General features: G+C 39.2%; 1 protein-coding gene across 3 annotated transcripts in view; it reads left to right on the top strand.

Annotated features, from left to right (window-relative positions):
- The window catches only part of cpeb4b (cytoplasmic polyadenylation element binding protein 4b), a 103,466-nt gene extending 81,332 nt beyond the window's left edge, over nt 1-22,134 (top strand). For 2 of the 3 annotated variants that reach the window (XM_059990152.1, XM_059990154.1), the window contains 2 exons: nt 15,464-15,645; nt 17,799-22,134. In XM_059990152.1, the coding sequence (XP_059846135.1) occupies nt 15,464-15,645; nt 17,799-18,026 (410 nt within the window). In that variant the 3' untranslated portion in view covers nt 18,027-22,134. Of the gene's footprint in view, nt 1-15,463; nt 15,646-17,798 lie in introns of those variants that run through there. The other variant, XM_059990153.1, reaches the window with a different exon arrangement.
- Nucleotides 22,135-25,310: the final 3,176 nt, after the last annotated feature.

The following is a 25,310-nucleotide window of genomic DNA, read 5'->3' as shown; positions in this document are numbered from 1 at the left end:
GACAGGCCCTGATGGAGTACCTGGTTAGAGCTCTTAAAACCTATGCCAACCAACTGGTGGGTATGCTCAAAGATATTTTCAGTCTTTCATTTCTACAGTCAGAAGTTCCCAGCTGCTTCAAAAGGCAACAATCATATCAGAGCCCAAGAAGAGCAGTGTGAGCTGTCTGAATGACTATCTTTCAGTAGCACTCACATCTACAGTGATAAAGTGCTGTGAGAGATTTGAGAGGTTGGTTATGCCTAATATCAACTCCTGACTCAGCAAGGATCTGGACCCACTGCAATTTGCCTATTGCCACAATAGGTCTACAGCAATCACATTGGCTCTTCATGTGGCCTTGCATCACCTGGACAAAACTAATACTTTGTTAGGATGCTGTTTGTTGACTACAGCTCAGCGTTTTAACGCAATCATTCCTACAGTTCTGTTCTAACAGCTCTAAAGTCTGGGCCTTTGTATCTCCCTCTGCAACTAAATCCTCAACTTCCTAACCAGAAGACCACAATCTGTGCGGATTGCAAATAACATCTCCACCTTGCTGGCACATCTCAAATGCCATCTATAAATTTTATGTCAGCATAACTATTGCTGGCAGAATTTCAGATGGTGATAAGAATGCGTACAGGAATGAGATGTATCAGCTAGCTGAATGGTGTCACAACAACAACTTTGCACTCATCGTCAGTAAGACCAAAGAACTGATTGTGGACTTCAGAAAGGGTAAGACGAGGGAACACACACTAGTCCACATAGAGGGACCAGAAGTGGAAAGATTGAGCAATTTTAAGTTCCTGCGTGTCAACATCTCTGAGGATCTGTCCTGGGCGCAACATATTGATGCAGTTACAAAGAATCATGATAGCGGCTATAATTCATTAGGAGTTTGAGGAGATTTGGTATGTCACAGAAGAGTCTTGCAAATTTCTACAGATGTACTGTGGAGAGCATTCTAACTGGCTGCATCACCATCTAGTGTGGGATTACTACTGCGCAGGATCAAAATAAGCTGCAGAAAGGAGAGATTGGGAGAGGCTGATTGAGAAAAAGAGAGGGGGTGATGGCTAGGAAGAGATTGAGATTGACAGATAGGGAGGGAAATATAGAGAAAGATTGAGAAACATCAAGAGAGGGTGATTGTGAGATAAGCATATTAATAGAGAGAGATTGGGAGAGGGTGACAGAGAAGCAAATTGAGAGTGATTGAAAGTGAGAGTGAAGGAAAGTTTGAGAGGGAGAGTTCAAGAGAGGGGTGGTTTGAGAGCGAGAAAGTTTGAGAAAGAGAGGAAGAGTTTGACAGAGTGTGGCAGATTTTGAGAAAGAGGGCAGAGAGCTTGACAGAGAAGCTGATTGATAGAGATTGAGAGAGAGGGAGAGGGTGATTGAGAAAGATGGGGAGATTGGGAGAGGGAAAGAGATTGAGATGGGAATAGAGAGAAGGGAAAAAAGAGATTGTGAGTGGAAAGAGGGAGAGAGAGTGAAGGATTGTGAGAAAGAGATAGAGAAAGGGATTGGGAGAGGAAGGGAGAGAGAAAGTGACTGACATGGAGAGTTTGAGAGATGGAGTGGGAGGGAGAGATTGAGAGAGGTTGTGGGTGTGAGAGAAAGAGAGAGAGATTCCTGTGACAAAACACAGGCAGCATTTTTGGATAGGAATAAACAGTCAATGTTTCAGGCCAAGACCCTTCATCAGGACTGGAAAAGAAGGGGGAAGAAGTCAGAATAAGATATTGGGTGGAGTGGAGGAAGAAGTACAAGGTGGCAGATGGTAAGTGAAATCAGGAGAGGGGTTGGGGTGAAGTAAAGAATTGGGAAGGTAATTGGTGAAAGAGATAAAGGGCTGAAGAAGGAGGAGTTTGATAGAGATGTAAGAGGATCATGGAAGGAGAGGAGCACCAGAGGAAGCTGATGGGCAGGTAAGGAGAGAAGATGTGAGAGGGAAACAAGAATGAGGAATGCTAAAGGAGAGGAGGTGGCATTACCGCAAGTTTGATAAGTCGATGTTCATCCTATCAAGTTAGAGGCTACCCAGACAGAATATAAGACGTTCTCCCCCAGCCTGAGCATGGCCTTATCATGGCAGTTTAAGAGGCCATGGATTGACATGTCAGAATGGGAATGGCCACTGGGAAATCCTACTTTGTGTGGCAGACAGAGCAAGGGTGCTTAATGAAGCGGTCTCCCAGTCTGTATTATGTCTCACTGATACAGTAGGTAACCCAAACAGACTCACAGATGAAGCCTTACCTGGAAGGACTGTTTGGGGCCCTGAATGGTCGTGAGGGAGGAGGTGTAGGGGCAGGTGTTCCACTTGTACGGATTAGTTCCTGGAACGCACTGCCAGGTGAGATGGTGGAAGGTGATAGGATAACAATGTTTAAGAGGCATTTATTCAGACACTAAACAGGCAGGGAATGGAAAAACATCATGTATAGGCAAATGGCATTAGGTTAATTTGGCATCTTGTTTGACATGGACATGGTGGGCCAAAGGGCCTGTTCCTGAGCTGTACTGTTCTATGTTTCGTTAAATTTCCATGGGTTAAAACTAGCTACACTATTATACTGTGCATTAAAGCGGGCATAGAAACTTTGGGAAAACAGCTAAAAAGATTTACGAGGATTGGTAATTGATTTATTGTTATCACATGTACCAAGCTAAGGTGGAAAATCTTGGTTTTGCATGCCATTCCAACAGAATATTTTAAAACGTGTGTACATCAAGATAGTACAATGGGAAAGGCAATAACAGAATACCCAGGAAGTTCAGCAGATGTATACAATAAGTTGCAAGGTCGCAACGAGGTTTTCAGAGATGGAGAGTTTATCTTTGTCATACTGTAGAGTAGCGGTTAGCATGTCGCTTTACAGTATAGGCGACCTAAGTTCAATTCCCGCCACTGCCTGTAAGTAATTTGTATGTTTTCTCCGGGTGCTCCGATGTCCTCCCGCAGTCCAAACATGTACCGGTTGGTAGGTTAATTGGTCATTGTAAATTGTCCTGCGATTAGGCTCAGATTAAATCGGAGGATTGCTGGTTTGTGTGGCTCGAAGGGGAGGAGGGCTGTATTCTGTGCTGTAGTCCAGTATATAAACAAATAAAATACAAGAAGGTTCGTTCAAGAGCCCGATAAGAGCAGGATAGAGCTGTTGTTGTAGTTAGTGTTAATCCTATGCCAGTTAGCCACTCTCACATGGGAGAAGTTCACATACTGTACAAGCAGGGTATCAATAAAGTTTAGTTGAATATTCTGTGTGCTGGCATCCTGGTGTGTTCTGCACAATTTCTCAATATTGAACACAACATGGTTAAAGAGGTGGTTGATCATCAATGAATTGATGCTACAGGCCAAGTGAGATTCCCAGCAAGCAAGAATTTACAGTGAGACTGTTCTTGCTTGCATATATCTATGAAAAATATCCAGAGACTTATCAACCTAAACTCCCTATGCTAGTTGCTAATTGTATGCACCGCTTGAGCTGAGAATTGGCCAGAGATGCTCGGGATAGCCTTCAGGCTGTTCCCAGAAATGGATAGATTGTAATAATCTGTGGGCCACTAGCCTGGGAAAGTGCACAGAGACACAAACACAGCAGAGAAGTCACTCAAACTCTCAGGAAGATAAAAGAAGATTTGTAGTCCAAATAAATAAAATAATAAATAGATTCAAACAAACAGGAAAATGGAGTGAATACCTGCAGTACCAACATCTACTTACTTAATTAAGCCCCTGAGACATTTTAATTTTCTAAGGGACTTTGAGAGATGGTTCAGAAACTTTGAGAGATTTAGGATTGTAAGTTATCTCACTCGGTTCAGAAGAGCATTGAGTAAGCACACTGATACACTGCATGGGTGGCAAACCAGATGACATCATGGGTGGATTAGGACTGACAGATGCTCAGAAAAAGGAGCACAAAACAGTGCAGGGCAAATTCAATGCAAGCTGGGATTGGCTAAACAATGTTTAGTGGCAGATATACCCCAAGTTGTTCACAGCCCTGAGGGTACTGAAAGAAAAGTACCGTATCCAACTGAGGTCAGGAGTGACGTTCAACTCTCTGACCACAGTGAGGCATATGCCGTTCCCACTGTGGAACAAAGACAAAGCTGAACTTGAGCAAATGGAGCACTTGACATCATAACAAGAATGAATGTTCCTAAGCCAAATGGCACAGTGAGGATCTATGTTGATCTAGCAAAATTGAATAGTGCAGTGGGGTGGGAGAAGTTTATTCTGCCCTGTTGTGCACACATTGGGTATGCTGGGTGGAGCAAAGTTCTTCACCAAACTAGAAGCAAACTCAGAGTCTGGCAGATCCATTTAGTTCCTGAGCCACAGTGGCTCACAATCCTAATCGCACTATATGAGTCAAGAGACTCCCTTTTGTCATCTCATTATCCCCTGAACACTTTCAGATAAGGACAAACCAAATTTTGGAGGGACTGGAAGGAGTAGTCTGCCACATGGAAATACTCATCTTCGGAGACTCAAATGAGGAACATGACAAAAGAGTGGAAGCTGTCTTGGAGAAATTGCAACAGGCTGGAATAATCCTGAACAAAAAGAAATGTGAATTAGCAAATTTGGAGGCAAAGTTCTTAGGCCACCAACTGTCCTCAGAGGGAGTGCATTCAGATTCAGACAAACTGACAGGAGTTCAGAACAAGGAACAACCTACGAATGTATCAGAGATCCGCAGTTTCCTTGGCACGGTATACCAACTGGGAAAGTTCATTTTAGATTTGGCAGAGAAAACAAAGCCACTACATAACCTCTCTCAGAGAAACGTTTGGACCTAGGACACACCACAAGAAAAGTTATCCTCATCACTTAAAGCTTATCTCACAGCCAACATGGGTGTTCTTTGATCTAAACAAAGTAACCGTGGTCTTAGCAGACACGTTGTCCTTTGGCCTAGGGAGAGTGTTCATGCAAAACTGCAGTGGGATATGGAAACCGGTGAAATATGCATCAAGAGCACTGACTCCCTACTGAACGGTGTTACACCCAAATTGAAAAGGATACGCTGGCTCTCGTGGCTTGTGAACAGTTCAGCTGCTGCTTGATCGGCACTAAATTCCCACTTGAAACAGACCACAAGCTACTTGTCAGCCTCTTCAGCTTGAAACACTTGGATGACTTACCTCTACATTTGCAAACGTTCAGAATGAGGCTTATGCATCAAAGAGTAAACTGGACAAAATTTGTGCTGAGTTGAAAAAGGACCAAATCTGCAGTGAAGTCATGCAATATTGTGACCATAGATGGCCAGCTGTTCCAGAAGGAGTTCACAAATTCAGATTTTACTGGCTTGAAAGAGACACACTCACCATTCTTGATGGTTTACTGCTAAAGGACTCATCGCTCCTCTATCTATGCATGCCAAAATCATCAGTCAAATCTCCCCAGGACATTAAGGCATCAAAAGTGTTGCCTAAGAGCAAGGCAATCCTTGTGGTGTCTTGGTCTGAGGACACAACTGGGAGATTATGTAAAGCAATGTGAAGCATGCAGAAAACTGCACAAAAATCATGCTGAACCTCTGTCCTACAGAATTCCCAGACTTTCCATGGCAAATTGTAGGCACAGACGTTTTCAAGTTGAGAAGAGACAGATATCTTCTCACTGTGGATAACTGCTCATGGAATGTTGAGGTGTCCAAGCAGTCCTCTACATCCTCAGCAGCAGTTATACAGCACCTGAAAGTTGTATTCATTCGCCGTGGAATACTAGAGACACTTGTGTCAGACGATGGTCCACAATTCAGCTGTTCAGAATTTAAAATATTTGTTAGGGACTGAGTTCAAACACCAGTCAAGCACTCTTCAATACCCATAGGCAAATGGAGAAGTGGAAAGAGTACTGCAAACTGTTAAGAGTCTCATTCTGAAGGCAAAAGATCCTACGAAGCTAATCACTCCACACCTGCTGCGAATAGCTCCAGCTTATCAGGGCTGTTAACGGGCCAGAGACTGAGAACACACCTGCCCATTCTTTCTTCCCTTTTCCAACCTCACTTACCGGACTTGGACAAAGTAAGAAATTTTGAGACAACACAGTGTGAGAAAATGAAGAACATGCATGATTTCAGACACTAAATAAAAGCTTTGTCACCACTCAGGAGTGGTGAAGCTGTTTGGGTTTCAGATCAATTCACCAAAGGAATAATAGCATGCATGCACCACAATTGCTTGTGATCAGAATATCACGAGGTGAAATCTGGCAGATCAGTGATGTGCTCGTATGCCTTCAAAGTCCACAGAAGGTAGAGGAAGAAATAGAGTGGCCTGATCCTTATAATGAGGGCAATTTATCTGAGGTGGCATACCTGTTCAAGAATCTCCATTCACCCCAACACTTCCAGGAACTTGTACCAGATCGGGTCATTTATCTGTCCTACCACAGACATACACGCCATAACCTGATAGCTTAGGACAAGTGAATAAAGAGGCAGAATAATCCTCTCAATTTGCCAGTGTGTTCAGGTAGTCTACTCTGATCTCCATTAGATATAGTGTTTTTTTTCAAAGTGTTGTAATGTTGAAAACATTTCACTAAATGAGACTGTTCTTTAACCAAAAAAGAATTGATGAAAGGAGGGAAGGAGACCATTAAAACAAAGACAGTTTTAATGTTGGCAAGTCTTTTTTTTGTTTATTTAAGGAGCATAAATTACATGCTATGGGTAAAGTGCACAAAATTGCTCTATTTCAGTGACTAATTTCAAAGCAGTTCTATGGACAAGAAGAACATACCTAGTATTTTTTTCTCCAACAACGGGAGATGGAGTGGTAGTTAATAGTGTTATTCCTATGCCACTCAGCCACTCCCACATGAAAGGAGTTCACATACTGTTCAATCAGGGGATCAATAAAGTTGAGTTGAATATCCTACATGTTGGCATCTTGGTGTGCTCTGCACTATCCCTCAATATCAAACACAACAGAAAGTACCTTGAACTTGGCCGTTTTCAAGTATGTTTTCCAGTTTTTGCATCTTCTGCCCAGTGGAAGGGGAGAGAACAGAAAATGACTGGGTGAGAGGACACTAAGACCAAAAGAATAATTATTGCAAGAGATTGAACAGAGATTCAAAAGGGATGATAAGGAGAAAACAAGATTATATTTTTTTTTAATAGAAGATAGAAGTAAAGAGGATTCTTCTGTTTGTGACCAAGTCCATTATCTGCAGCCATGAATACAAATAAATCAAATAGAAAAATGGGTTGTTTCCTTACTTGGTGTGATTAGTCAAGCTATTAACTTAAGAAGACTGCCATATCCAGTGGGCAGCGTTGGAGCAGGCAGCGGAGTGAGAAGCAGCAGAATGGTAGGGCTTTGGCTCAGCGGGCTTAGGCGGGATCAGGCAAGGTAGGAAGTATGTGTGTGAGGCCAGTTTTCTGTACTTAGTGTCAGAAGTGGGAGGTCCTGGAATCTCCCAGCCTCCCGAACGGTCATTATCTGCACCAGGTGTGTCAAGCTTCAGCTCCTGAGGGACCGAGTTAGGGAACTGGAGATGCAGCTCGATGACCTTCGCCTAGTCAGGGAGAGCGAGGAGGTGACAGAGAGGAGATACAAGCAGGTGGTCACACCAGGGCCATGGGAGACAGACAAGTGGGTCACAGTCAGGAGGGGGAAGGGAAGAGTCAGGTACTAGAGAGTACCCCTGTGGCTGTACCCCTTGACAATAAGTACTCCAGTTTGAGTACTGGTGTGGGGGTCAGCCTACCTGGGGGAAGCAACAGTGGCCGTGCCTCTGACACAGAGTCTGGCCCTGTGGCTCAGAAGGGTAGGGAGGAGAAGAGGAAGGAAATAGTGAAAGGGGACTCTATAGTTAGGGGATCAGACAGGCAATTCTGTGGACACAGGAAAGAAACTTGAATGGTAGTTTGCCTCCCTGGTGTCAGGGTACGGGATGTTTCAGATCGAGTCCAAGATATCCTGCGGTAGGAGGGAGAACAGCCAGAGGTCATGGTACATATTGGTACCAATGATGTACATAGGAAAACGAAAGAGGTCATGAAAAAAGACTACAGGGAGTTAGGAAGGAAGTTGAGAAACAGGACCGCAAAGGTAGTAATCTCAGGATTACTGCCTGTGCCACGCAACAATGAAAATAGGAATAGGATGAGTTGGGGGATAAATGTTGGCTAAGGGATTGGAGCAGGGGGCAGAGATTCAGATTTCTGGATCATTGGGACCTCTTGGAGCAGGTGTGACCTGTACAAAAAGGGTGGGTTGCACTTGAATCCCAGGGAGATCAATATCCTGGCGGGGAAGTTTGCTAGGGCTACTGGGGAGAGTTTAAACTAGAATTGCTGGGGGGGTGGGAACCGAACTGAAGAGACTGGGGAAAAGGTTAGCTTACAAATGGAGTAAGCTTGTAGACAGTGCGAGAGGGAGGATAGGTGGGTGATAGAGAAGGGACGCGCTCAGACCAAAGGCTTGAGATGTGTCTATTTTAATGCAAGGAGTGTTGTGAACAAAGCAGATGAGCTTAGAGCATGGATCAGCACTTGGAGATATGATGTGGTGGCCATTACAGAGACTTGGATGGCTCAGGGACAGGATTGGTTACTTCAAGTGCTGGGTTTTAGATATTTTAGAAAGGACAGGGAGGGAGGCAAAAGAGGTGGGAGCGTGGCACTGTTGATCAAAGATAGTGTCACGGCTGCAGAAAAGGTGGACACCATGGAAGGATTGTCTACAGAGTCTCTGTGGGTGGAGGGTAGGAACAGGAAGGGGTCAATAACTTTACTGGGTGTTTTTTATAGGCCGCCTAATAGTAACACGGATATCGAGGAGCAGGTAGGGAAACAGATCCTGGAAAGGTATAATAATAACAGAGTTGTCGTGATGGGAGATCTTAATTTCCCAAATATCGATTGGCATCTCCCTATAGAGCGAGGGGTTTAGATGGGGTGTAGTTTGTTAGTTGTGTTCAAGAAGGTTTCTTGACACAGTATGTAGATAAGCCTACAAGTGGAGAGGCTGTACTTGATTTGATATTTGGGAAATGAACCTGGTCAGGTGTCTGATCTCTCAGTGAGAGAGCATTTTGTAGATAGTGATCATACTTCTATCTCCTTTACCATAGCATTGGAGAGGGATAGGAACAGACAAGTTAGAAAAGCATTTAATTGGAGTAAGGGAATTATGAGGCTATCAGGCAGGAAATTGGAGGCTTAAATTGGAAACATATTCTCAGGGAAAAGTACTGAAGAAATGTGGCAAATATTTAGGGGATATTAGTGTAGAGCTCTGTATAGGTACGTTCTAATGAGAGGGAAGTTATGGTAGGGTACAGGAACAGTGGTGTACAAAGGTTGTAATAAATCTAGTCAAGAAGAAAAGAAAAGCTTACAAAAGGTTCAGAGAGCTGGGTAATGTTAGAGACCTAGAAGATTATAACAATACTAGGAAGGAGTTTAAGAAGGAAATTAGGAGAGCCAGAGGGGGCCATGAGAAGGCCTTGGCGGGCAGAATTAAGGAAAACCCCAAGGCATTCTACAAGTATGTGAAGTGCAAGAGGAAATTATAGACCAATGAGTCTTTTTTCAGTGGTTGGTAAGTTGATGGAGAAGATCCTGAGAGGCAGGATTTATGAACATTTGGAGAGGTATAATATGATTAGGAGTAGTGAGCGTGGCTTTGTCAAGGGCAGGTCGTGCCTTACGATCCTGATTGAATGTTTTGAGGATGTGACTAAACACATTGATGAAGGAAGAGCAGTAGATGTAGTGTATATGGATTTCAGCAAGGCATTTGATAAGGTACCCCATGCAAGGCTTATTGAGAAAGTAAGGAGGCATGGGATCCAAGGGGACATTGCTTTGTGGATCCAGAATTGGCTTGCCCACGGAAGGCAAAGAGTGGTTGTAGACGGGTCATATTCTGCATGGAGGTCGGTAAGTTTGCTGATGACACAAAGGTCGGAGGTGTTGTGGATAGTGTGGAGGGCTGTCAGAGGTTACAGCGGGACATTGATAGGATGCAAAACTGCGCTGAGAAGTGGCAGATGGTGTTCAACTCAGATAAGTATGAAGTCGTTCATTTTGGTAGGTCAAATATGATGGCAGAATATAATATAAATGGTAATACTCAGTGTGGAGGATCAGAGGGATCTTGGGGTCCGAGTCCATAGGACGCTCAAAGCAGCTGCGCAGGTTGACTCTGTGGTTAAGAAGGTGTATGGTGTATTGGCCTTCATCAATCATGGAATTGAATTTAGGAGCCGAGAGGTAATGTTGCAGCTATATTAGGACCCTGGTCAGACCCCACTTAGATTACTATGCTCAGTTCTGCTCGCCTCACTACAGGAAGGATGTGGAAGCCATAGAAAGGGTGCAGAGGAGATTTACAAGGATGTTGCCTGGATTGGGGAGCATGCCTTATGAGAATAGGTTGAGTGAACTCCGCCTTTTCTCCTTGGAACGAAGAAGGATGAGAGCTGACCTGATAGAGGCATTGATCGTATGGATAGTCCGAGGCTTTTTCCCAGGACTGAAATGGTTGCCACAAGAGGACACAGGTTAAGGTGCTGGGGAGTAGGTATAGAGGAGATATCAGGGGTAAATTTTTTACCCAGAGAGTGGTAAGTGCGTGGAATGGGCTGCCGGCAACGATGGTGGAGGCGGATATGATAGGGTCTTTTAAGATGCTTTTAGATAGGTACATGGAGCTTAGTAAAATAGGGGGCTATAGGTAAGCCTAGTAATTTCTACGGTAGGGTTCAGCACAGTTTTGTGGGCTGAAGGGCCTGTATTGTGCTGTAGGTTTTCTATGTTTCTAATATTGTGACTAACAGTTTAAGGCAATGTTCATGAGAGAAATAGAAATTTAAAAAAGGGTGATCATCAGATGTAGATTGTAGTTGCCACATACGGTGTACAGTATAAACAGCTGCACAGAATTCATGATATGCTTATTTGCATAACGTACAATGTACTTCAGCATTTTGTATTTTTTTTAGCATTTATGTTACAGTGTACAAGAATAAAAATATTTGGACAAGTGCATGGTTGAGATACATGCAGTGTTATAAGAAAAAATGTTAAGGTCGTTGAAAGTGTTCAGAGAGTATTTAGCAAGATGATGTCAGAAATAATTGAGATAGTAAAATTATTGCCAGTGGCTTAAAACTGCAAGTTACATTAGGCTTTGGTTGTGTCAGATGAAAAGGAAGAGAGTTTCCTGGTTGTGGTGGATGTGGATTCAGTGCTGAGTGGTCATCAATTTAAGATGGTTATTACCAGCTGAGTGAGTTTATGATATTTTTGAACAACTATTGAGACACTTGCAGTGAAAGAGAAATTGATAAGTATTTGAAACTGGGTGTTATAAAGAGAGAAAATAGCTGCCCCATTTAGTTTTAGGAAAGGCCACAAAAATTATATGGATCAAATATTTTGGGTTCAAACCCCAGCCTTTTCCACATTTGTTAAATATTGAACAGCCAAATTATCATTGTAGTCCTGATTGGATAGGATATCTATTTATATTCCCATTTAGCTTGGCAGAAAGGGTGATATAATTGGTGTACACGATGGATTGTAAGAAGGAAGTTACCATACCAGGATTATTGTGCTTGTTAAGTGTGGTAACATCTACAATATCATGGTTATGTTTGTATTAAGGAGGATGATATCAGGCTAAATAGGGTAAAGTTTTCAGGTTATAAAATCCTGCCCATATTCTATCCAGGATCTGACATGAAAAATTTAGTTCTTCCCAAGACCAGTTTGGGTTTACATAATAGCTACTATAAAAAGCAGCAGTTAGTTCATAAAAAAGACTAGAAACTAAGATTGTGAGCAACACATACAAAATGCTGGGGGAGCACGGCAGGTCAGGCAGCATCTTTGGAAAGGAATAAAGAGTTGACATTTTGGACACAGACCCTTCTTCAGGACTGGAAAGGAAGGAGGACAAGACAGAATAAAGTGGTGAGGGGAGAGGAAGGAATACAAGCTAGAAAATGATGGATAAAGCCAGGGGGTTGGAATGAAACTGGGAGGTGATGGGCAGAAAAGGTAAAGGGATGAAGAAGGATTCTGATAAGAAAGTGGACAATGGGAGAAAGGGGAGGAGGAAAGTTACTGGGGGAGGTGTTAGGCAGGTGAAGAGAAGAGAAAGAGATCTGAGAGGAGCCGAAATGGTGAACAAAAGAAGAGAGAAAGGGGGTGGGGTACAAATTACTGGAAGTTAATGAATCGATGTTCCTCCCATCAGGTTGGGGGCTACCCAGACATTCTATGAGATGTTGCTTCTTCAGTCTGAGGGCAACCTCATCATAGCAGTAGAGGAGTTCATGGACTGACATATCAGAATGGGGATTGAAATTAAAATGCTTGGCCACTGGGAAATCCTGTGTGTTGCAGAAGGAGTGAAGGTGCTCTACAAAGTGGGCCCCCAATCTACGTCTCCAGGAGACCTCACCAATTGCGCCAGATACAGTAGATAACTCTGACAGGTTTGCATGTCAAGTGTTGCCTCATCTGGAAGGACTGATTGGGGTCCTGAATAGAGGTGAATGGGCAGGTTAAGTATTTCTTCCACTTCTAGGGATACAGTGCCTTGAAAAGGTATTCAGCCTCCACAACTATTTTCACATTTTACTGTCTCATTTTCTAAATTTAAAATATATTGAAGTATGAGTTTTGAGCTAATCTACAAAACATCATCCATCATGTTAAATCGAAAGAAAAATTCCAAAACCTGTCAGCAATTTTTTAACAATTATAACCCAAAATTTTGAGGCTGAAGAAGTATTCATCCCCTTTGTAATTACTATGCTAACTTTCCTCAGGTGAAATATTGTATTTTATCTTATCAACTCACCCAATTTGTTGATGTAGAAAATTGGAGGATTACCTGTTTTCAATGAATTCATAAGAATAAATAACCCCTCCCTCTGTAAGGTCCAACAGTATGGTAGATTTCAACAGATCAAACCAAAGTGAAGACAAAAAGATAATTCAAGATAAGTCATGGAAATTAATAATAGAGAAGCAGAAGTCTGCAAAAGGGTACAGGACCACCTCAAAGGCACTGAACATACTTCGGAGCTCAGTGCATTCCATTGTAAAAAAAAACCTGGGGAAAAAATTTGAAACTATGGCCACACTGCCTAGGTCAGACCACTCCGCTAAACTTAGTTGCTAGAAAAAAATAGCACTTGTAAGAGAGGATACTGTGATGCCGACAGTCATTCTAAGTGAGCTGTAGAAGTCAGTAGCTACAACTGGAGATGAAGTTCCTGGCTCCACAATTTCTAAGGCCCTGCACAAAAAGGGTACTTGTGGAAGAGTAGCAAGGAAGAAGTTCAAGTTCAAGTCACTTTTATTGACATTTTGACTATAACTGCCGGTACAGTACATAGTAAAAATGAGACAACGTTTTTTCAGAACCATGATGTTACATGACACAGTACAACTCCCAGCTAGGAATTGAGGATGCCATCGTCTACCTGCTGAACCGTGTCTACGCCCACCTGGACAAGTCGGCGAGCACTGTGGGGGTCATGTCTTTTGACTTCTCCAGTGCGTTCAACACTATCCACCCTGCTCTGCTGGGTGAGAAGCTGACAGTGATGCAGGTGGATGCTTCTCTGGTGTCATGGATTATTGATTACCTGACTGGCAGACCACAGTACGTGCGCTTGCAACATTGTGTGTCAGACAGAGTGGTCAGCAGCACTGGGGCTCCACAGGGGACTGTCCTGTCTCCCTTTCTCTTCACCATCTACACCTGGGACTTCAACTACTGCACAGAGTCTTGCCATCTTCAGAAGTTTTCTGACGACTCTGCCATAGTTGGATGCATCAGCAAAGGAGATGAGGCTGAGTACAGGGCTACGGTGGGAAACTTTATCACATGGTGCGAGCAGAATCATCTGCAGCGTAATGTGAAAAAGACTAAGGAGCTGGTGGTGGACCTGAGGAGGGCTAAGGCACTAGTGACCCCTGTTTCCATCCAAGGGGTCAGTGTGGACATGGTGGAGGATTACAAATACCTGGGGATACAAATTGGCAATAAACTGGACTGGTCAAAGAACACTGAGGCTGTCTACAAGAAGGGTCAGAGCTGTCTCTGTTTCCTGAGAAGACCGAGGTCCCTTAACATCTGCCAGACGATGCTGAAGATGCTGGGGCAGCAGACACCAACAGAATCAATAAGCTCATTTGTAAGGCCGGTGATGTTGTGGGGTGGAACTGGACTCTCTGATGGTAGTGCCATCTTGGACAATGTCTCCCATCCACTCCATAATGTACTGGTTAGGCACAGGAGTACATTCAGCCAGGAACTCATTCCACCGAGATGTAACACTGAGCGACATAGGAAGTCATTCCTGCCTGTGGCCATTAAACTTTACAACTCCTCCCTCTGAGTGTCAGACATCCTAAGCCAATAGGCTGGTCCTGAACTTATTTCCACTTGGCATAATTAACATTATTATTTAATTATTTATTGTTTTATATTGCTATATTTCTACACTATTCTTGGTTGGTGCAGCTGTAACAAAACCCAATTTCCCCCGGAATCAATAAAGTATGTCTATCTGTCTGTCAAAAACGACAACTACGTAAAAAAAAAGCATATCCTTGCCTGTGACTTAACTTTGCAAAGTATCACTTAGAAGATACTATAAAGATTTGGAAGAAGGTCTTGTGGAACTTTTTGGCCTCAATACTAAGCGGTATGTGTGGCATAAACCTAATACTGCACATCAGTCAGTTTAACACCATCCATACTTTGAAGTATGGTGGAGGTAGCATCATGGTCAGGATCGATGCGAAGATGAATGCTGCTAAATACGCAGAGATGCTGGATGAAAGCTTGCTAGCCTCTGCCAGAAATCTTAAACTGGGGAGGAAGTTTGCCTTTCAGCAGGACAACAACCCAGAATGTACTGCCAGAGCAACCATGACTTCAAATAAAGAAAATTGATGTCCAGTGCTGTTCCCCAACTAACCTAGCACAGTTTGAGCAATTTTGCAAGGAGGAATGGGCAAATCTTGCTCCCATCACACTGTGCAAAGCTAATAGAGACTGTTGAAAAAGAGTACTGGGTAAGGGAGATGAATATTTTTGAACTGCTGACATTTAAGTTTTGGATTTTTTAATTTTTCATTTTTGGGCTCTACTGTGGGGCAAAAAAGGATAAAAATTATCAGTTAATTTGATAAAAATCTCTGGTTGTAATACTAAATTATGTGAACAAAGAATTGGGGGCTGAATACTTTTACAAGGCATTTTGTAAGTGCCGGGTCTGAGGTCAGTGGAGAGGGATGAATGGACAAGTGATTCACGGAGTGAACGACCTCTATGATTCGTGAAAAGAAAAATACAAGAAAGACTACCTTTTTTCACAATTTTTCAATGAAATTCTTTTATATTAATACATTTAGCACTTCGCAATTGTTCTGCTTACCTTATTGTCATGATTTTTGCACTATAGTGGAGCTGGCAATGATCATGGACAGGCTGTATGGTGGAGTTTGCTATGCTGGCATTGACACAGATCCAGAGTTAAAATATCCAAAAGGTGCAGGCCGTGTGGCTTTCTCAAATCAACAAAGCTATATTGCTGCTATCAGTGCTCGCTTTGTCCAGTTACAGCATGGAGACATTGATAAACGGGTAAGTGAAAATCACCAAACATGTTTTAAAAATATTATAAGAGAATTTATGCAGGAAAAATCCTGTCTCACATTTGGTTGCCTTCAAGTAGTCTGATTAGTAAGTGTGCAGATGACATAATTTTGTGGAGCTGTTCTAGCACGGAAGGTTGTCAAAGGATACATCAGTATATAGATCATTTAAATAAAATATGGGCAGAGTAATGGCAGATGTAATTTAATCTGAACAAGTGTGAGGTAATGCATTTTGAGAGATTCAATGCAACATCTACTACAGGATCCTTATGAACACAGACGTACAGGAAAATTTTAGGATACAATTCATAGCTTCCTGAAAGTGGCAACAAGTGGAAAGGATAGTAAAGCTGCTTGTTCTCATCTGTCAGGGCATTGGGTATAAAGGTTGGCAAGTTATGTTGCAGTTGCTTTATATAACATTTTTAGAGTATTGTGTGCAGTTCTGATTACTGTACTATAGGAAGGATGTGATAGTGCTGGAGAAGGTACAGAGGAGATTCACTAGAATGTAGTCTGGGATGGAGTGTTTTAATTGTGAGGAAAAACTGGGTAAGCTAGATCTTTGATCTTAGCTTTACAACAGAAGAGATTAGATAAGGCAGGAGGATGTGGAGACAGAAGGGTATAGAAGAGATCCTCCAGGATGTTGCCTGGATTATAGTGCATTAACTACAAGTATATGTTGGATAATGTTGGTTTGTTTTCCTTGCAGTCCTAGAGGCCAAGGGACAATCTGATAGAAATATATAAAATTATAAGAGACACAGGAAGAGTAGATAGTTATTTTTTCCTGGGTGGAAATGTTAACTACCAGAGGGCACAGCTTTAAGGTGAGGGGAGAAACTTTAAAGATTTACTGGCAAGCATTTCTTTATTTTTACACAGAAAATGGTATGAGTTTAGAATATACTGCCAGTAGAGATGGTAGAAGTAGATTACATAGCAATGTTTAAGTATTTAGACAGACGTGAATAGGCAAGGAATAGAAGCTTTAAGACAACATGTAGGCAGATGAGATTAGTTTAGATTGGCATCATTTTGGTTGCAGACATTTTGGGCTAAATTGTGTTGCGCTATTTCATATTCTATGTAATGTACATGAGCATAACCAGAGGTGTCAGCTACATTCCCCAATGTATTTTACTTCTAGAAATAACTTTGCTTTTAGTTTTGCTTCCTTTATATGAATAAAAGTTTGGTTTAGTGTTTGCCAAGAATTTAGTTAAGAGTTTAATTTCAGGAAAAAAAATGTTTTGGTCCCTGTATTTTCAGTTTTTTTTCTTTGGAATAACAATTTTGCTTTGATTACTTTTTTTCATGTAACTTAACCCAAGAAGAAGTGATCAGAAACAGATAACTTAATAGCAGAAATTTCATCAGAATCAGTTTTATTACCATCTTATATGACGTGTAATTTGTTGTTTTGTGGCAGCAGTCCAGTGAAAAGACATAACATTTACTATAATTTACAAAATAAATAATGCAAAAAAATAAGAAATAGTGTCCCTGAGTTTGGACTGTGCCAAAAAATGTAATGACTGAGGAGAAGCTTTTCTGAAAATTAAGTGTGGGGATTCAGGCTCCTGTGCCTCCTCCCTGATGGTTGTAATGACAAGTAATAAACATTTTTCTGGTTCAGCTACTACTTTCAATTCCAGATACTGATCAGTACTAATTTAGTTGTTATAAATCCTTGTCTTGAAGTGAATGCTAACTTTGGTCTTTTCTGCCTTTTAAGGTAGGTACAGGAGAGAAAGGAGGCTTATTGGCATTTTAACTAAATTTCACCTTCAGTGAAAATAGCAAATAACAAAATATTAATGTCAAGTATTTTCTGTTTTTTATTTGTTCTGAATATTTTGTTCTCCATGCAACAGTGACTGTCTTTCAGAAATAATATTGTTGTTTAGAAATAATATTAGTTAATATTTGTTGTATAAATAAAATTATCACTTTAAAATTTTCAATAGTATAATTAAAGTAACTAGGTAAAATATCACCCTGTGTTACTGTTGAGCAGAAAACGCCGATGTCAGATACCAGTTTGCATTACATACATCAATCTAAAAGATTGTTTTACACTTGTTTAATATTTATCTCTGAATCTACTAATTGAAATCTGATGCTAACTTTTAGGTGGAAGTGAAGCCATATGTCCTTGATGATCAACTATGTGATGAATGCCAGGGTACCCGTTGTGGTGGGAAATTTGCTCCGTTTTTCTGTGCCAATGTCACATGTCTGCAGTATTACTGTGAATACTGCTGGGCTGCCATACATTCTCGTGCTGGGAGAGAGTTCCACAAGCCACTTGTCAAAGAAGGAGGAGACCGTCCACGTCAGGTTCCTTTCCGTTGGAACTAACAAATAATCAAATATGATTCTAGTGGCAGGATAAGTGCGTTCTAGGGCTGCAGACACCAGACTAGCTAGGAATAATAAATAAGTGCATTCTTCTACTGCCTCATCCCATATTTCAAAACATAGTTTCTAAATTCATTTTAAATAGTTAAATTGATCTCCGGTTTCAATGTTTTTAATAACATTGAATTACTCGTGATAACACTGGATATGTGATCCTTATCTCAATGGAATGTATGATTGGTATTTCTGGAAAACATATTTGCACAGCTTGCTTTTGTATTTGAGAAAAATGTTAAGTTAATGAAATTGACAACAGAGAACCAGTTTTATTGTTCTATAGACAAAAACTAAAATTAATGTGAAGTTTTACTGCAGCCCCTTCTGCGTTTTTGTTTCAATTGAGCTGAATCTAAAGTAGCGGAAGAGCACATAAGAAAAAATAGCCTGAAACAATACAAATCCCAGTAGTTTTCAAACATAAACCTATCAGTGTGGTTTTAAAAAGTTGTTTCTGACACACTACAGGCTTCACTAACAAATATACGGGATAAATGCTTTTGGTGCTTTTCCCATATCCCTTCTTCACCTCCCCAAAATAAACGATTTTAGAAAAGGGGGTTTAGTTTGCTGCTATGGTTGAAGTGTGCACTTATTTCAGAAAAGGAAAACCACAATTTGAAGATCTGCTACCCCTAAAAGTTTACCAAAGTTGTTGAGATTGACACAAATCTAATTGTAGAGAGGCATTTTCGTTGCTGGAAGAGATTTTATACCTTTATTTTTTTGATGTTGCTATTTACAAAGTCCACTTGATCTACTAATATATTGTCATGTGTCAGCTTTTGCTCTCCATTTTGACACACAAAAGTAATACCTCAAATGTAGCCTTGATTTATATTTTTTTATTTTTAGTAATGCTATTTAATTGCAAGAGACAATAAAGGCCTTGCTGCTGTTTAAATGGTAATATAAAATACCATGTCTTTTCCAGTAAAAATGGGAATTGGAAAATAACAAAGTAAAAGGCTACATTACAACACAACTATGTGTAGCACAGGCTATGGCTTCATCTGCCTAAGATTTTTTATTTTATTTTTTATGTGGAATAGTATGAATGATTGAATGTTTACTTGTACACCTATTTTGCATGCACTATATATTCATACATTTTCCCACTATCCACAGTACTTATATTCTGCCTATAAACTTTGTTTAGAAAAAGTTACATTTCAAAATGTAAAATTCATAGAAAAAAGGAAACACTGAAGTTCATTTGAGAGTGCCAATGTGCATGTTTCTGTATTTCTATAGGTTAGCATGTGGTGTCACAACACTATAAGTGTAAACTATGCAGGTTGGCTTTAAGTGGTACTGCCTTGCAGTGGCAATATAGGTGCTGGACTGCATTGAAGGAATTCATTCCTTATGAGTATTGCGTGATTCAGCCAAAGGTGGTTATGTTTCCGTGTGTAATTTTAAAAAATATATGTGAAAAGTTATTTCTCCTCACTTTTGCTGTTTTTTTTTCTGATACAGTTCATAGCACCTTCAAACTCCTGCGAACCAAAGACTGGATTATTCACTGCTGATTGCTGACTTGTGACCCACAAGTAACACAATGATAATGAGCAGTGTAACTATTGCTTTGGAGTTAAAGGCTTTAAAGAGAATTAAACCTAGTCAAAATGGAGACATTTGCTGTGAAAGGATCAAATTTAGAATTTAAATTTGATCTATGTTCTGCCACAGCAGTGACAAATGAACAGCAGCAGAGAGTTGTGAGGGTGCTTACCATAGCTCGTCAGGGATTTACTGTTAAAGTAAAAAAAAATGTAATTCTTAGTGGCAATTTTTAAACTATAGGAAGTGTTGGTTATTATCCTTTCTAGGTGAACTGGTGTGCTTTTGTGCCATTCATGCCCAATTCTAATGTTTGTAGATGTAGTGAACTAACATTTTTAAAATTTGACACTGAAAAATAACTTTTTTACTCGTAGTTAAATCCCTTTTTACATAATCTGCCTTTGAACATTTTGGGACATTATTTCTCTAACTGGCTTTTTGTTCCCTTATTTTGTTTTCCTTTTATAAAAACATATACCAACATTTGTTGTGCACTACTTTTATATATCTTGATTTTTCCAACAGTTAATATTTTTAAGCTCACTTTTTCACAGATGACATCTCTTTTTGCAATACCTCGATTTTTCATAATCTGAAGAGATGAATAATTTTTCTATGTTTATTATTCAAAGATTTGCACATATAGCTAACTTAATTGTGCAACAAGAATGAGTTGAAGCAATCAGTTTTATTTTCACTTTTTGTTTCCTTTTAGCATTTGAAGGCAAAGTGAAATTTAAATATCATGAATGGTAGGGATCAGCAATGCTATTAATAAAACTGCAGATTCAGACAAAAAAAACAGATGTAAAAATTATTAACCCTCTTAACTCCAGCAAAAATATTGTTCACATCTTAATAATGATACAGTAGATATTAGGGCCAAACTGCAATCTCAGCCCAAACCTTGAAGTCTAAATGTGGGTTCCAGTTTCTTCCAATATTACATTGCATTTACAGCTAATATTCAATGAAAATATTCATATAGACTTTCTTTCAGCTCCTGCATTTGTGGTATAGTAGCAGACCTGCCACAATTCACAATACAAAATGCACACAAAAGAATTTAGCAGTAAACTTGAACGTATGGATTCTTAGGTGTTTGATGGTTTTAAAATTGGATTTACCTGTTTTCGATGGGCAAAAACTGGTTTGAAATGCCATCAAGTTACCTCAGTTCTAAATAGTGTGCAAAGTTAAAATTATTAAAAGCATGCATGCGAACAAACAAAAACAATATGTAAAATTCAAAACTTGTTTATTGTGTGTTGTAAAGTTGTTTACAAAGGTTAAATTTCATTTCTCACTTGCCCATAGCATGGCAAATATATCCTCATAAACAGACCTCTGCAGAATGCATGATTTTAAATCTGATCTTATGGTTCAAGAAGGAAAAGATTTTATGAATGCCATTGGAAGGACTTGATAATTTATTCTTTGTGTCTGGATTTTAAGAATTTCTTACAAAGTTACAGAAGACTTGAATGTGGTAAATTGTGAAAAGTTAATGTCATATTGTTATGTGCAATACTTTTTTTCTAACTTCTGAAAAAACTTTACAGTGTAAACCTTTAATGCGATTTTTTTTAATTGCAAACATTCAGATTAGTATGTTGTCCACAATGTCATTTTCTACTGTTATTATATTCCCTTTTATCTTACTGATATTTGTAAATTCAGAATATGATCTTTGTACTAATATAAATAATTGAAGTTATTTTTAGATATGGACTAAAGGAAAAATGTGCTTGTTTGCTTATTTTTGTTACCTTACTTTAAAAAAGTAGCAAAGACTACTTTTCTCAGCAGCATTATAATAATTGGGTCAATATCCTGTCCAGCATTTTTATTTTTTGGTATTTTAAATTGAAATGTATAATTAGTTTTTTATCATTTTGACCATTGAGATTTTTTATGTTGTAATATTTTTTGGATGTGCAGCTTTTTTAATATTTTAAAATGTCTAGTTTTTATTGAAAGCTTATGTATTCAACACTGTATGGCAAATATTCATAAGAAGAATAGTTATTTCTGGAAGTCAGCCATCAGTGGTGACACTCTGTAGCTGAATTCCTTGTGCTTTTCACTGTGTTTGGGGAGGTTGTAGTGATTAACAATTTTAAATAAAGGAAACTCATTTTTATTAATATTGGTTCACCTTTTTTGATTTTATTTTATGTACCCCCTCAAAAATGTCCCTTTTTACAGCTTGTTTGTTGAAGTGATAGTAAAAAAAATGTTGTTAAGTTTTATGCCAACTATTTATAACGCTCAGTAATTTTTAAATATTTGTAATGTGAAATGTTGAATGATTAAAGTGTTTCAATGTACTGTAAATGTCTCAGCTTTATACTAATACTGGTCTGCAATTTGTTTTTCATTAATTTATTTAATTTGGATAGCTAGCTAACCATTACTGATGCTGCTTCTATGTATTGAATCTCAAAATTTACCCAATACACCTCTGTTGTTTTATTGAAGGTCATTTTAGTGTTCCTGCTTGCCTCTCTCATAGTCCTTAGGGATGATTTTAGAGGAATTTTTTAAGATCAACTGATACACTTGTTCATGTGTTATCTTACATTTGCAGCACATTTAAAATAATTAGGTATTCAGCCTACATGCAAAATCTGAAACAGAATGAGCAAATCAAGAGATTTGTGATCAGATTTTGCTGATAAATATTCAGAACTATTGACATGTGCCTCTTTGAATGGCAGCAAATCTTAAGTCTTCCTGGTACCCTATATTTGCCATTACTCGCACTGCTGAAATTCCCCACTGAAGCAATTTGTGATGCTGTATCTTCCTGGATTGTAAGGCTGTTAAAAAGAGAGTTGAGAAGCTTATTTTTAATGTATTAAAATATTTGTTATTTGGTTTCAATTTTTGTGTTAATGCAAAAAATCTGTTTTCAATGTTTTGTTTTCAATTTGTAACCAGCAAAGTTAGTGATGAGGTTTTGCAAGGAGTCAACATTTTTAAGAGAGCTTCTGGAAATGGGTTTTTCCATCGTACTGCTTTGAGTCCTGTCATTTAAATCTCCTTTTTCGCGACTGGGACAGTTCAATCTAAGCAAGATGGAGTATTCTGCACTAGGAACAGGTAAGTTCAGCTATGAGGTTAGCTCACGTGCAATTGCTGGTGGAAGACAAAATATGGGCCTTTATAATTCTGAATAATGTATTACAAATATAAACCTTATATCTTAAATCAATTATTATGATGAGCTTCGTATATAAAGCACTAAACTTTCAAACTTGATAGAATACACAGGGTCTATTTTGGAAGATAATGTTTAGAATCTTAATGTTCAGATAATATGGATCCATTGAATTATATACTGTTATACAAAAATTGTTAGGTTTATCTCTGTACACTTGTTTCACACATCAGCCAATTAGTCCTAATTATGGATTGAGCAGGATAATCAAGATTGGAAAAGATTGTCTACAAATTATGACAAAACCCAAATTCACGCCCTTTTTAAAAACTTGTTCAACCTATTCAGATTGTCTGATTGCTTTAAATTAAAATATATATTGGTTAAACTAGTCAAATTATGGTATTTGAATTGAATTTGTAAGTAATTTGAAGGGCATTAGTTGTCCACTTTTAAGAATACAGTCATTTTATTTATAAGGCTTGTGCACATATAATTCTGAAATTATGATTTGATGTCTTCCAGGTGATAGATCTGAAATTACAAATTTTCTTTGATTGTAATTTGAAGAATACTTAATGATTTTAGTATTTTTAATGGAACACTTCTGCAGAATAGTGGGTAATCATGTAGGCCAAGAAACTTTGTCCATTTCTTGTCAGTATTAAATGTTGAAATCTGCAACATAACACAATAAACTGTCAGTTTAAATAAAGTGGTATTCTAACATAAATCTATTTGACTTAAATACGTTATTGCATATTTAAGATACTTTGAGTAGAATTTGAATTTTACATTCAGTTTCTGGTCAAACCAGGTATCATTAAGGTAATAGAAGCTGTTGATTCAAGTATTAGCAAAAAAGTTTTGTCTTTGAAAATAGCATAAAATGCTGTGTAAATTGATTGTTTCCAGCAATAATTGACATCATTTAAATCCTCCTGAAACAATGAATACAGACTTTTAGAGAAAAAAGGATTCACTAAAAGGAAACGGTAAAATATAATGAAGCCCAGCTTTATTATTTCTTTTCATGCAAACTGCAGGCCCTAATTCCATGAAATTTTGACAGGTGATACAAAACAACAGTGGTTCTGCTGATTTTAAGGGTATGTTACCCAATCAAATGTAGATTGATTTTTATGGATATCATTAACTGTGTCTTATCTAGATTACAGTCATAGGCTTCAAACTGGAATGGTTTTGATTTACCATGGTAGCTTTTAATTGGAAGTGGGGTGGGGAGAAGAATGGGGAAGGGGCAAAAGTATTTTTGAGCTAATGAATACTACGTATTAATTATTTTAGTCCTCATTCCAGTGAATAAAGATAGTTTTATGTCCAGATCAGATGATAAAAGGTTCCTTAGATATTTTGCTGCCAGGTGTATGTAAATATAACTCAACAATTGTAGTATGTGGGAGAATGCAAATTGATTTTACTTGCTATTTATCTTCTAGGAATATATTTTACTCAACCGTTATCCTATCTACCTGATACAGTGTTTATTAAAAAGTATTCCCTGCCCCCCCCCCCAGAGGTTTTCATGTTTTACAACATTGAATTGCAGTGTATTTAATCGGGCTTTTTTGATACTGATCCAACAGAAAAAGAATCTTTCATGTCAAAGTGAACACAAATCTCTGTGAAGTGATCTAAATTAATTACAAATAATGACACAAAATAATTGATTGCATAAATATTCACCCCCTTCAAGTCAGTATTTAGTAGATTCACCTTTGGCAACAATTACAACCTTGAGTCTGTGTGGATAGGATTCTTTCAACTTTGCACATCTGAATACTGCAATTTTTCTCGATACTTTACAAAGCTGCTCAAGCTCTATCAGATTGCATGGGGATTGTGAGTGAACAGCCCTTTTCAAGCACAGCCACAATTTCTCAGTTGGATTAAGGTCTGGACTCTCCATTCCAGAATATTGTTTTTAAGCCATTCCTGTGTGGCTTTGCTTTATGCTTGTGGTCATTGTCTTGCTGGAAAACAAATCTTCTCCCAAGTCCAGTTCTCTTGCAGACTGTATCAGGTTTTCCTCCAGGACTTACCTGTATTTTGCTGCATTCATTTTATCCTCAACCTTCACAAGCCTGCTTCATGATAGGGATGGTGTGTTTTTGATGATGTGCATGCCATTTAGTCTGATAGCCAAAAAGCTTAATTTTATTTTCATCAACCACCTTCCAGCTGACTTCAGAGTCTCCCACATACTTATGGAAACTCTAGCTGAGATTTCAAGTGAGTTTTTGCAACAGTGGCTTTCTCTTTGCCATTCTCCCATAAAGCTACGACTGGTGAAGCACCCAGGCAACATTGTTTACAAACAGTCTCTCCCATTTCAGCTACTGAAGCTTGTAACTTCCCCAGAGTTGTGATTAGGTCCCTTGGTGACCTCCCTCATTAGTCTCCTTCTTGCACGATCTCTAGGTTTTGAGCACAGCCTGTTCTGGGCAGATTTACAGTTGTGCTATATTCTTTCCATT

The sequence above is a fragment of the Hypanus sabinus genome, chromosome 15 (assembly GCF_030144855.1).
Source record: "Hypanus sabinus isolate sHypSab1 chromosome 15, sHypSab1.hap1, whole genome shotgun sequence".
Taxonomy (NCBI): Eukaryota; Metazoa; Chordata; class Chondrichthyes; order Myliobatiformes; family Dasyatidae; genus Hypanus; species Hypanus sabinus.
The sequence above is the reverse complement of the archived record's forward strand: the minus strand, read 5'-3'. Positions and strand labels throughout refer to the sequence as shown.